This window comes from Cervus canadensis, chromosome 30, assembly GCF_019320065.1.
Source record: "Cervus canadensis isolate Bull #8, Minnesota chromosome 30, ASM1932006v1, whole genome shotgun sequence".
Classification (NCBI taxonomy): Eukaryota; Metazoa; Chordata; class Mammalia; order Artiodactyla; family Cervidae; genus Cervus; species Cervus canadensis.
In genome coordinates, this window is record NC_057415.1 from 9,790,102 (window position 1) to 9,804,077 (window position 13,976).

General features: G+C 40.4%; 1 protein-coding gene across 2 annotated transcripts in view; it reads right to left on the reverse strand.

Moving 5' to 3' along the window:
• The window catches only part of RASEF (RAS and EF-hand domain containing), a 93,885-nt gene that overhangs the window by 9,328 nt on the left and 70,581 nt on the right, over positions 1-13,976 (reverse strand). Inside the window, exons 10-16 of one of the 2 annotated variants that reach the window (XM_043453768.1) lie at positions 11,528-11,762; positions 11,069-11,206; positions 10,805-10,952; positions 9,278-9,359; positions 7,713-7,827; positions 3,779-3,898; positions 584-660 (exon numbers count right to left, since the gene is read on the reverse strand). In XM_043453768.1, coding sequence (XP_043309703.1) covers positions 584-660; positions 3,779-3,898; positions 7,713-7,827; positions 9,278-9,359; positions 10,805-10,952; positions 11,069-11,206; positions 11,528-11,762 — 915 coding nt within the window. The remainder of the gene's footprint in view (positions 1-583; positions 661-3,778; positions 3,899-7,712; positions 7,828-9,277; positions 9,360-10,804; positions 10,953-11,068; positions 11,207-11,527; positions 11,763-13,976) is intronic. The other variant, XM_043453769.1, reaches the window with a different exon arrangement.

Here is a 13,976-nt window from a genome sequence, read left to right on the forward strand (position 1 = left end):
AAGTCTAACAGAAAACATTGTTATTTCCTAAGAATACTGCAAAGATTGAAATACAGTTAAATCCAAGTTCCTCAATGATGCAGTTTTCATTCTAATCCACATCCCAAGATGTTATTTATTATTAACACCATTGTATAAGCTCTAAAATTACATGGGTAATAATGTAAACAAAGTGCTTCCAACTGGCATGATATACAATTTGCTTTGTGAAATTTTTTTCCTTTACCTTGGAAAATGTCATAATAGATAGTTATATTCATAATGGTCTCTTGTGTTTAAAATCTGGTTCCTGGAAATGATTCATACACGTCAGCTGTTAGCTTTGTGGTGACATTTTGCAGAAATGTCAGTGACACCTCAGATGCACCTGCTTCTGTTTGGCAGTAGAGGTATTTTCCCAACATTCACAGGGAACAAGCGGCATTACCAGTTTTTCAGAAACTGTTTCTCCAACCACTACTGAAAGACAGGACAGTGTTCCCCAATATAGACTCACTTTATGGTCAATATATTTGACACATACAGCAGCTAAGTGAAAATTCAATCCTACATTCAGTTTTCCAAATATAAGGCAAAACTTTACCGAGCAAGATGGAGAACAGCTTCCACTATATTTGAACCATCTTTGGCACTTGTTTCACAAAATAATGCCCCATAGGTCTGTAAAAAAACATATATATATATGTATATACAATTAAATGAAGGCTTTGATTAGGTTTCCTGGAATGTTCACTTTTAAAATCAATAAAATAAAAATATTCCCCTGTTGAGTATGCTAAAAATAATAGTTAAGTAATTGGATTCAAAGTTTCAAGACTTTAAAAAAAAACACGTTTGAGCCTAGTTATTCCAGTAACAGTTCCTAGTCAAAATAATTTTTTAGAAAAACTTTTTATTTTTTATTAGGGTATATCCAGTTAACAAATAATGTTGTGATAGTTTCAATTGAATAGCAAAGGAACTCAGCCATACATATACATGTATCCACTCTCCCTCAAATCCGTCTCATTCAGGCTGCCACATAACACAGAGCAGAGTTTCATGTGCTATACAGTAGGTTCTTGCTGGTTACCCATTTTAAATATAGCAGTGTGTACATGTCCATCCCAAACTCCCTAACTATCCCTTTCCCCCAACCTTCCCCTGGCAACCATAAGTTCCTTCTCAAAGTTTGTGTCTGTTTTTGTTTTTTAAGTAAGTTCATTTGTATAATTTCTTTTTAGATTCCACATATAAGGGATATCATACAATTTTTCTCCTCTGTCTGACTTACTTCACTCAGTATGATGCTCTCTAGGTCCATCCATGTTGCTGCAAATGGTATTATTTCATTCTTTTTAATGGCTGAATAATATTTCACCCAATAAGAGAATTTTTATTTTGCACCCCCCCCAAAAAAAACCCCATCCCACTATACAAAATTTCATAGTTTAAGGTTCTTACATCCAAGAGTCACACATGCCACCAAATGTTCTCTATCAAATAACTTGAGAGAGATAAAAATGATAGCTTAAGGTAACCACACAGGAATTAAATGTTCATCAGAAGTATGTCTCCTTTAGGCCAGCAGCTAGCACACTCCTCTTCACCCTATCATCCTTTTCTATTGAGATTCAGCAGCCTTTGTGTTGCTAAAACCAATGGACATTTTCTAGCCCTCTATTATTTAACCTCCCAGTGGTTATACATATAGTCATTGATTGTTATCACTCTTCTGCTTCAGACCTTCTGATGTTTCCCATCCCTCACAAGCAATATTGAAACGCTAACCTGGCTGACAAGGCCTAGGTATGCTTGTATGGGGCCCCAGCCAACCTCCCAGTTCTACCAGTGGCCACTCTCCCTCACAACACTCAAGTTACCCTGGCCATCCCTCTGTTTCTCCAATGCTGCAAATTTCCTCCCACCTTAGGACTTTTGTGGGCTTCCCTTGTGGTTCAGTGGGTAAAGAATCTGACTGCAATGTGGGACACCTGGGTTTGATACCTGGGTTGGGAAAATCCCCTGGAGAAGGGAAGGCTACCCACTCCAGTATTCTGGCCTAGAGAATTCCATGGGCTATACAGTCCATGGGGTCGCAAAGAGTCGGACACAACTGAGCGACTTTCACTTTCAGGACCTTTGCACCTGTTGTTACCACTACCTAGGTTATCCTATATCCTTAGTAACCCCCTTCACCAGGCTGACTTTTATCTACCTTTTCGATTTTTAGGTAATCCTTCCTTGAAGTTAAGATTAAGTGTTTCCTAACTCTGAAAAAGTCAGCATTAGGAATTCCTATTACAAAACCTCTTGACATGTATTTTTCCAGCACGGCACTTGCCACAATTGTAATTGATGAAGTGTGTCTTTGTCTAACAAGCTGGAAACAACTCCTTTAGGAAAGGAGGACTGTGTGTGCTGTGCGGCCAGGTGTGGTTTACCTCGTTCCTGTGTGGGACTGGGAGAGGATGTGATGGATACTCTGGAGCAGGGAGAAAGGGAGCAACCAAACAATGGGGAAAGATTACTGTGAAACGTTTACTCATGACCCCCTCAATCCACAGAAATGCTAGAATAATTCCCCAAATGAATCTTATTTCTAGTAGAAATGGGCAGTGCTGCTGCTGAATTTCATAGTCAGGATGTTATCAGGTGAAATAGAGATGGCCTTTGAGGATGCAGGAGGGTGGCAGACATGAGATGCATAATAAGTAAGCAAACCTTGGGGAATAGATAAGAAATTGTGGAGAAGGAATAAAGTTGGCATGCGGCCAGGAGTCATGGCTCTCTAGGGGGATGAGTGGATTGCACAGGTTTAATGTCTGTCTTCCCTAGACAGTAAACTATGTGAGGGCAAGGATGGTCTCTTTTGTTCTCTACCCTTTGCTCAGCTCACAATAAAGTACTTTTCACATGGTAAATACAATTAAATATGTGTTGAATGGATCTTGTCTACATTTCATTGCCTAGTTTTAATGTTTATCATATTTGGCTCACAGTTATAACATTTAAAATAAGAAACAGTTCCAACTTAAAATAGGGAAATTGAAACTTCTTTTTAAAGTTCACTTGTTTATGTTATAAAGCAGTCTTTTATTGATGACGACAGACAACAATGATAGCTATGTCAAATCAGACTGTTATGGTTAAGAATTTATTTGACCCAAGGGCCATCTGATTCCTTGTTTGGGTAAAACAAGTCTTAAGAGGGCCACGAAGCAGTCTGACACAATGACAGTGATGAAAGAATAAGCACTGCCCCACAACAGTAATCTGAACAGAAATGAGGGCCATTCCTTATACAAATGCATAACCAAGAATAATTTTATACTATTCCAATTGAGTACAAATCTTAGAAAAAAGAACATGTCTACCAGTTCTCTTCACCCTGTCACCCGGTGACATACTGCATCATCTGCTGCCCCTTGGCATAGTCACCCTCTGGAACCAAAGTCAACTTTTCAAAACAGGACACCCATTCTTCTTCCTTTACCTGGATCCCAGGACTAGAGGAGGATTCCAGGAACTGGGGAAGAGTGAGGAAGAAGACAGGAGAATTTTGCCTCTTCTTTGTACTCAGTGGGGAAAATGAGCACATGATTGTTTTACCCCCACAAGGGATTTAATTCTTGTCGTTAATTATTTACATTCATGGGGTGGATAGGGGGCACTGGGAATTCTGTCCGTGTGAGGACAGAAGACCCATCAAAGAGTGGAGGTTTGTCAAACACCCTTTTCAGCACACGTAGAGAAAAGTGAAAGACCCCTTCCAGTTTGGACCCACTCTTACTCTTACCATGGCCAGTTTTTCTCCCAAGTACCCTGGGACACATTTTTGTCCCTCTGCTTCAGCAGCGTCACGAAGATCAGCCTTGTTTCCTACCAACATGATGGGAATGCTCTCATGGGCTGCATCCTACCATGAAGAAAAGAGAAAATGGTGCATACATGAAACATTGGACAAGTTATGAGGATGATGACAACAACAGCTACCATTTCTGAATGCCCCTTGTATGCCACATGGTGTACAGACAGTATCTTTAAACTTCAAAATATCACTAAAAGGAGACAAACTTTTCCCCATTTCCAGACCAGAACACTGAAATTCAGAGAGGTTAAATAAGATGTTGTAAGGGTGAGGGCCGAGGTCCAAACTGACTCCATCATCCTTGCCACTACAGAAACTGATACAAACTCAAGACGCATGACCTAGAGCTACATTTAGCTGTAGTGCTCACATAATTTGCTATAATTTTCACTCCAAACAGAGGTGATAACAAGCCGGCTTCATTATCCCAGGTACAAAACACATAAATATTCCCTCAGCTATGAGGGGACGAAAAAGAAGTCTGAAAGTTCCACACTCACTGCTATCTGGCTTACGACAAAAGCAAAATGCAAAGGCCCTAAAGATCAACATATTTCCTGTGAGGGGTCGATGAGCAATCATTCAAAGTACCAGTTTCTCAGGAACTCCCTGAGAAATGCTCCCCAATCAGCATGTGCACACTGTCGCGGCCTTCACAGAGGAGCTGGCTGGCTGAGTGGAAGATGTGAGAGGCAGAAGTAAGTTTGAGACTCCACCCCTCCCACCACCTGGCTGCTCACCGGCTGTGACTGCATGAAATCCAGCAAGTCTCTTCCTGCTTCTGACTCCATTTCCCTGTCTGTGAAATGAAGGGGTCAGTAAGCCCCCCTCAGCAGGCTATGACGAGAACAGAAGACTATGTGACTAGAAAATCAGCCTTTTGGCTCCTAAACAAGCGAAGCAGCAGTGGTGACTGACGCATGGGGAGATGGCTGTTTGCGGTGCCTAAACACACAGCCGGGTGCTCACCCACTTTGGTGCCACACCTGACGTAGCATCAAAAATGAGCCTTGAAACTAAAATTATACTTCCTTTCTCTTCTGACCACTTTCCTCCAATGGAATACATCAGAGTGAAGTAAAAGCAAAGAGGAGAAGGAAATGAAAAGCCCTCCCCCAGACTAGACACCCCACCCATTAATGTGTTAAGTAAATGCATTCTGTGGGGAACTGCTCAGGATCATATGGAAGCCACTAATCAAATATTCACTTAAGCCAGCCAAGACTTCTGAAAGCCACATGGGTAAGTAATGGCACCTCCTTCAAGTCTTGACTCAAATATGACCTCCTGGTCTGACCAGCCTGACTGCACTACCTGCAGCACTCGGCCCCACCATAAGGCCGTTTATCCTGGCCTTGTTTTGTTTCTACATCTAGCACTTCCTATCATTCATTTTATTTATTTATGTTGGTTGCCTTTTACATCTCCCTAACTAGAATACAAGCTCCAAAGGGTAGGGCCTTTCGTTTTTTTTTTAATGGATATGCTGCCAATACATGCACAAAACAGGGATGCCCAAAATATTTTTGAATGTATAAAAGTCAGAAAGAGATTTCATGTCTCAAGTGTCTCCATTCAGCTTTTACCCAAATATTTAATCAACAAATTACTCATGACAGGTAAACAGCCATAATTTTAAGATTTTCTAACCCAGTGGTTTTCAATTGAAGTATATTAATTATTAATTCAGAGGGTCCATTCACCACTGACACTCTACTGCTTCCCAATCCTTTCACGCATCTGAACTATCTCAGATAGTTAGTTTTGACCCATATTATAGTGGCCATATATACTGTCCCAACAGAATTTCCCCAAATGAGAAAAGGTGAGCCATGGTGAAGACTCACTGAGATAAGTCAAAGTCAAATGCCAAGTGGCATCTCATTTTTTCTCCAGTAACAAATTCAATATTTCATCTTGAATACACTTTTCTCCCTTTTCCGACCCTATGAAAGGTAACACCAATAGCTAAATGAATCACTTACTGCAAGTAGGTGCTTACTTATCTAGCAAATTATGGCAGCAGGGCCCCTGGCATAGGCCATAACTAGTCACATAGGGTTTTTTCAACCCTATGGCTGACCCTGCCTTTTGTGTCTCGAGTATAATCCAAAGTCTTAAAAGGGAGATCAAGTCCAAAAGTTTCAACAATACAAACAGTTTTGCTATAGATCTTAAATATCTGTGTGTATGAGTTAGTTGGGATCATCCATTCTTCTCTCATTGGTCGCCCCAGAGCTTCATCTGTTCCCTTGAGTAGATGCCTCTCTATGCACTAACTACCCTGGAGATCCTTTCTTGATATTGGAGAAGTTTTTCTTAACCTGCTGCTCATTCTGGAGCTTCATCAAAAGAACAACCAGTGTTGAATCAGGAGGTCTAATTCTCCCTTCCACTCCAACCTCTAAATGACTAAAAGCCAGTGTCATGAACTTTCTATGCCTCAGGTTTCTCATAAAAAGTGAGAACAACGTTACATTTACTTCCTTTCTCAGATATGTTACAGAGGTGAATATAACATGTAGAAAATTTTGTGAAATAAAAATACTACATAAATGTCAACATACTTTTGATGTATATATAATTTTAAGTCAGGATTTTTCAGTTGGGCAAAATGCATATTTATCATTGAGTCTTTTTTTTTTTTTTAATTAACAGTTGGGATCTCTGAAAGTCTTAGGTTCCTAAAGGAATTTCTTTTGGTTGTATTTGCTTCTATTCCACACCTCCCTAAATCCCACTGGAGGGATGGTTTTTCCTTTGAAGTGAAGTGAAGTCCCTCAGTCGTGTCTGACTCTTTGGGACCCCATGAACTGTAGCCTATCATGCTCCTCCATCCATGGGATTTTCCAGGCAAGAGTACTGGAGTGGGTTGCCATTTCCTTCTCCAATCATTGAGTCTTATTGCCATTTTTCAGTCAGTCATTTCTTACATCTTTAGTTAGAAAGAGAACATTTTGGTATTTACAGGGTATGAAACAGGCCCAACTGAAGAATCTAGAGGCTGACTTGAGATCAGGCAGCAGTTCTCTGTTCAGCCACCACTGCACTTAATGCCTGTTAAAAATTATAGATCATAGACATACTTGAAAAATTGTATCAGCCACTAGTTTTATTTTTTTTTTCACCAAGAGACTATGCTGAATCATGGCTTGAACTGTAGTTTTATGGTCATTAATAATGTTGGTAGCACATTAACTATGGTCAAAATAGTTTCCTACTTTAAAAAATTATTGACCATGAAACAAAGGATATGAAAGCTCCTCAGATGAAAGACACCATCTCATTTGAGCAAAAGAAAGCATAGATAGTAACCACACATGTTTAAAATACCAGTTCGTATGTTAGTAGCACTTGGGTATGTAAAGACCCAAATCTCTCAGAATAAGGCTGAGAACACGGTTCCTACAGAATTTGGACCGGGTGGTGCTGGGTGGTGATGGTATTTCACCTACACTTCTAGCACATGTGGAAGCCCCTGTTACACCTCCAGTCACACTGCACACCCAGCTCCCTCACCCTCTTGTTTGTGAGAGCTGCTTTTCCTTGGGTTGTCTGGATTTTCACTTGCTGCCAATCGGGTTCTGATCATATTAAAATCCAGAGCTTCCCCCTCTCCCACCACCACTCAGAAGCTCACGTTATTAGTGTCCTTGGTTCTGTGGGAACTGGCCTGCTACTAAGGAGGAGATCAGTGCTGCTAAGTACTATTAGGAACCCTGCCTCCCATATCCAGTTCTTTCTGAGAGCCTGGATCAATGGTTTCTGTGTTCATTTTTACAAAGAAGAGAAACAGCATTTCCTGAGATCCAGCCTATAACACTCCCGTGTCATTTTTCTGTTGTCTGTTTTGATTTCTTACCTCAATCATATCTACCCATTCTCGTACATTAAGAAAGCTTTGCTCACACGTAACATCATATAGCAGCAAGACACCATCTGCTCTTCTGAAGTAAGACTTCGCAATGCTTCTGAATCTGGAAAAAGCATGAAGGTAACAGTTCTAATCAGTCAGTTTGGTGTTGCCTCATTCTTCATCTCTTTTATGCTCACTTTTTTCCCCGCCTCATCTTTAAAGCAAGCCTTGGGACTTCCCTGGTGATCCAGTGGTTAAGAATCTGCTTTGCAATGTAGGGGGCGCAGGTTTGGTCCCTAGTCAGGGAACTAAGATCCCACATGCCTCAGAGTGACTAAGCCTGAGTGAAACTGCTAACCCCTTGTGCCACAACTAGAGTGTCTATGTGCTGCAACATAAGATCCTGCATGACACAACTAAAACCTGATGCAGCAAATAAATAAATAAATAAAAATATTAAAAAGAAAAACTAAGCCCAATTGAGAAGAATCTAACAGCAATGTATTTCTGTGAAATAGTCATCCCAGAGCCCTAGAATGACCTGGTGAAAGGTAACAGGAGAAGAATCTGTGCTAATGATTTAGAAAATTCAATCATTTTCTCCACCAAACAATCTCAAGAAAGTCTACAAAGCCCAGCACATAGTCAGGACAAGGCTGAGAGCATAACTTCTAAAAATGTCAGCCTCTGCAACAAGCTACTGGAACCCAGGTGTGGGACACAGAGAAATATGGAAGGAGAGGCACATCCGAGCAAAATTATCTTTTGGGTGGTGGGTAGGGAGTCCTGTGGGTGGCTGGAAGAAGACCCAACCATGTGGAACACCACGGGGTACACACAGGGGGTGTGGGGGCTTCCCAGGGGAAGAGCACACCTCAACCTATATGTCCTAACTCAACCAAGTATAATATTTTGCAAGATCTTAAATAGGGCCCTGTCAACCACACATTTTTTAAATGCTGCTAGAAAATATGAGCTCCGTGTGGGCAGGTATTTGTGCGTCTGTTCACTGCTGAATCTGAACACCCTAACTGGTGCCCCGTGACAGAGGCTGACAGGTGCCCCCAAACTTTTTTGCTGCACAACCAGGTTCAGTCTGTTCCCAAAGAGTTAGATTAAGATTAAGACCTATGCCTCACACTTCTGTCCATCAGCAATGAAAGAGAGAGGGTACTGTCTGTCGCCATGTGCAACTCTGCAGTTTGGTTTGTGTCTCTGCCCTTGAACAGAGGAGCTGACAGGCCCTCTTCTCCATCATCTCTGGTGCCCCAGCTCCCCAGCTGCTCATACTGTTGCCACTTTCAGGAGTGTTGCCTCACCGACATTCTCTCATTATGATAGGGCACTCTCTTTTTCCCAATGGGTCACCAGTTCAAAAGGAGCTTGGAGGGACTCACATGACTGATGATGGATGAGTGAAGAAGGAAAGGATGTGGAAAAAAGCGAGCATTCTTAAAATTCTAACACTATATCAGAACTATATTATCATGAACACAAAAGACACTGAACGTCTTACAAGGCTTGTGCATGCAAACCCCGGCAGAATTCAAAGCACTGGGGAAAGCACTTGCCTCTCCTGGCCAGCTGTATCCCAAAGCTGCAGTATTGTCCGTTCTCCATCTACGATGAGCATTTTCATTTGAAAATCAACTCCTGAAAAAGAATATAAGAGAACATGGAGAACACAATGTAAATAATTCCATTGGATTTTACTTTTCAAGCCCTCTTTAGATGAGACAAAAGCCAAAAAAGTGAAGTTCAGCAAGACAGAGGAAAGAACCTGGCCTTCAATGAGAGTGACATTCACCTACTAATTAAAAGCCAGACCACACATGCACATCACAGGTTGGCTGGCTTGGGGAAGGATTTAATCTGTGGACAAAAGGAAAATCTATGTTCTGTGTTCAAGTAATTAGATGGACTTAGTTTTATGTGTGTGCATGCACACAAATATGCCTATGTATATATGCAGATATATCCATGTGTGTATGCATATGTATATAAGTACATGTATATGGTGTGTATATATGCCAGGTGCTCTAGCAACTTAACCAAATACTTTAGGCTTTTTATGACTCAAACTGAAGTGAACTTTCAGCTCTGTTATCTTGAAGGGTTATAACAGTGCCATAAATTTACAAAGATATCCATTGTGAAGAGGGTAACCAATCTGTTTTAGGGTTTCTGGTTATGAAAATAAGAGTTCTTTAGATAAAGAAGAAGAATAAATGATAATTTGCATATGTTCAACTCCTTTTACTGATTATTATGCAAATGTGGAAATGAGGAGACTACTTTTCCTTGTTCTGAGAGGTATCATTCATGTGTTCCATTGTGAGGGAGCGGAAGGGACAAGCACTCGGCTATAATTCTGACCATGATGACAAACTGGCCATCGGTAAGATCACTTTATCAACATCAAGTGACACCCGATCAGAAAGGCTTTCCCTGGGCATCCTGTGCCAAAGGGCACTTCTCCCAAACCTTGTTTTTTAAAATGCATTTCTCATCCATTTCCCTCTTTGTGGGCTGGGATCTAGTTGACTTTGTTTACTGTGTATCTGTAGTGCCTGTAGGGCTTCACTGGTGGCTCAGTCGGTGAAGAATCTGGCTGCAATGCAGGAGACCTGGGTTGGGAAGATCCCCTGGAGGAGGGCATGGCAACCCACTCCAGGATTCTCTTGCCTGGAGAATCCCCATGGACAGAGGAGCCTGGCAGCTGCAGTCCATGGAGTCTCAAAGAGTCGGATACAACTGAGTGACTAAGCAGTGCCTGTAACAGTACGTGTCTAACAGTCGGACTCCAGAAGTGCTTGCTGAATCCGTCATCTCTGGCATTAAACTCGGTTTGGTTGATCTCACTGGGTAAGCAGATACCTCAGTCCCTTGTTAGTCTTCCTTTCCCAAATTTAGTCCTTGGCCAAAGCAGAGGACTATTCTATAGAGAAGGACACGTGAGCACTGACACATGTATGTACATATGTATCATACGGAGGGAAAAGAGAGAGATCTGTGGGTCTGTGCATATAATACCTAAAGAAAATAGAATCAACCTAAAGAAGGTCATTTCCCCATTATCCTCTGAAAAAGAACCGTACCCAGGGTAGCACTTGTGTTTCCTCGAAATTCATTCTTGCAAAGTCTCATGAGGAAACTCGACTTCCCCACTGCAGCATCCCCGGCCAGCACAATCTTGTAAGCTTTCTGCGAGCTGGAAGATTTATGGCTCTCATCCACCATGTCTGTCTAGGGGAAGGAAGCCACAGTGGGTGACAAAGGCAGTGCCCGCTTTCTTCCTAGTAACTTATATGACATGAAAATGAAGAGTGTTCATGAAGAGAAGTGTCTCTGAAACCACGTACCTGTGGTGAAAGCGCGGAGATGGGCTTTCTTGAGGAGCTAGTGACGCTGCCTTCACTAGCAGATCCTGGGGGCTTCCAGCCCAGGATGGAAACCATGCCTTCTGAGCCATAAGTCTCTTCATCCCTTATATCAGGAACCTGTTTTTTTTTGTTTTTTAAGTCGGTCATTAAAAAACAAAGAAAGTCTTTCATTACACACATACATTGTGAAATAAAAAGAAGAAAAGTACGCTGCTAAATCAACAGTCAATGCTGTTAGGGAACAGAGTGGCCACAAAAGGAAATCTGTTTTCCTTTTTCCCTAACTTGGTAGAGAAAAATGTTCTCCCAACTATGTTTCACGTGTATAACCTTTGAAACAATGCCCATGACAGGTAAAGCTCAAACAGGGTGGGATATATATTTCTGTGGAAGAAAGGAGAGCAGGCTAGGACTTGAAGCAGTGACTTCAGGGCTTACGTCCGTGTCCGAAGCATCACCCCCAAAGCTCTCTCGCACGCCGTGCGACCTCTGGAATCCCCTCTGGTGCTTGTACTCCACCTCCGAGTCATACTCGTTGGAATCTCGCAGGGTAGACAAGCCACTGTCGAAGCAGCTCTCAGGCAGGCTGTCAACATCATAATTCATCCTCTGCATGGGGTCACAGAGGGCCAGCGAATCACAGTCCTCATCCATGTAGGAAGAGCGGGATGACCTGGTAATAAAGGAGAGGACTGCTCTACCTGAGGGCTGGTGATGCTCAAGAAGACACAGCAATGGAATCAGACCAATGGAATCAAGACCAATATCTTTGTTCTTACCAAGAGCTATAATGTATTCCATGATTAAGCATCAGGGGAAATAAAAAATTCAAAGAAACAGTTCATTCTATGCAAAAATTGATTAAGATAAAGACATTTAAGTCAAGTCAAACATTTAATAAAGGAAGTCATTAAAAAAAAGTCACCTTCCTTATACAAAAAGAATCAGAATGTCCAGGATGTAAATGCAATCTCAAGTTGTGTTAACAAAAGAACATGGGAACCTTTATATTCTAATGTGGCTGGACCATATTCTGAACAGTGTGTTCATTTCTGGATAATATCTCTATTGTGACTTGAGACTTATAACCCTTCAGTCTGAGAAATGATTCAGTGCACTGGCTTAAGTTGTAATTGTTTCTTATCTCCTCAAATACTTGGAAGAGTTGACACTAAGGGCCAAATGATAAACTTTTCCGGGAGTCACATCTCTAATCAACATGGTGAAAAATGACAGGCAGTTAGAAATGTACGACCCTGGAATGGTTTGGCATACGGGATGAGTTTTCTGCCACCAAGTGCTGACAGCTCTGGAAAGACTCTGATCGGAGGAGTTTCCTAGGAAGGTGCACCGTAGAAAAACTAGAAATCCCGACTTCTATGCATCCTTCCACTTGGGTAACGCCAATATTTTATAAATGTTCATCTTCTCATTTTATTTTGCTTTTCCATTGGATTCCCATAAGTATCTAAGTTTATATTGAAATAAAACAAGAGTAACAACTTATGTAGTCCCTACTACACATTGGGAACCATACTAGCCACTTGGCATATATGATATCATCAGAAAGAGGAAATGGGAAGGAAACATAGATCTCCAGATATGAGAAATATTCTCATGTGAAATATGAGAAATATTCTCAGATGAATATTCTTACACAAGAAAGGGTAATCTTTACAGAAATATAAGCCATATAAACCTGAGAAGTCAAAAATATTTTGGTATCATTAGCATATGTTTAAAATTAACTAAAAAGGTAATTTAATAACCTAACTTTCTGTAAATATGTTGCTCAATTATAAAGTCTTTCTCCCATGACAGGAATTTCATACCATATCTCAATCTGCTTAGCTAAATGTGTGTACATTTTTTTAAATTTGTCTCATCTTTTATGAAACTCTCCTTCTAACACTGATTTTGGGTCAAGCTGTAAGGAACCTAAAGAAACCATTTCATTATAATATAGTACAAAATCAGCTCCATGTTATGATTAGTCAGAACATTTTTTTTTTAACCTATTTGTATTTCTGATTAGGAATGACAGAGGAAAAAATCCTGATTGAAAAGACACCTTCATATAGAATCTAAATTAAAAATATAGGTATAGATCAGACTTTCTCAAACTCAACTAATATACATAAGCTTTCAAAAGTAAACTAATCTTTCTGCCTGAAGAATATTTTCATTACAATTAAATATGTAAAAATATAACACAAGTTATTATATATTTTAGAGTTCCTAGAAAAAACACAAAACTAAAACAAATATACAACTTAAAATAAGAACACAAAAGCAATAAATAAAACTAAATTTACAGGATGCTTTGATTAAAAAATTTTAATTGAAGTATAGTTGATGTATACTATTATATAAATTATAGGTACAGAATATAGTGATTCACAATTTCTAAAGGTTATATACTCCATTTATAGTTATTATAAAATATTTTCTATATTCCCTGTGTTGTATAATATATCCTTATAGCTTTTTTATGCCTAATAGTTTGTACCTTTTACTACCCTACCCCTATATTGCTCCTTCCTCCCCTCCCCACTAATAGCTATTAGTTGGGCCTCTATATCTTTAAGCCTGCTTCTTTTTTGTTATATTCACTAGTCTGTTGCATTTTTTAGACACACATAAGTCCCAACATCCACTGGATCATCGAAAAAGCAAGAGAGTTCCAGAAAAACATCTATTTCTGCTTTATTGACTATGCCAAAGCTTTTGACTGTGTGGATCACAATTAACTGGAAAATTCTGAAAGAGATGGGAATACCAGACCACCTGACCTGCCTCTTGAGAAACCTGTATGCAGGTCAGGAAGCAACAGTTAGAACTGAACGTGGAACAACAGACTGGTTCCAAATAGGAAAAGGAATACGTC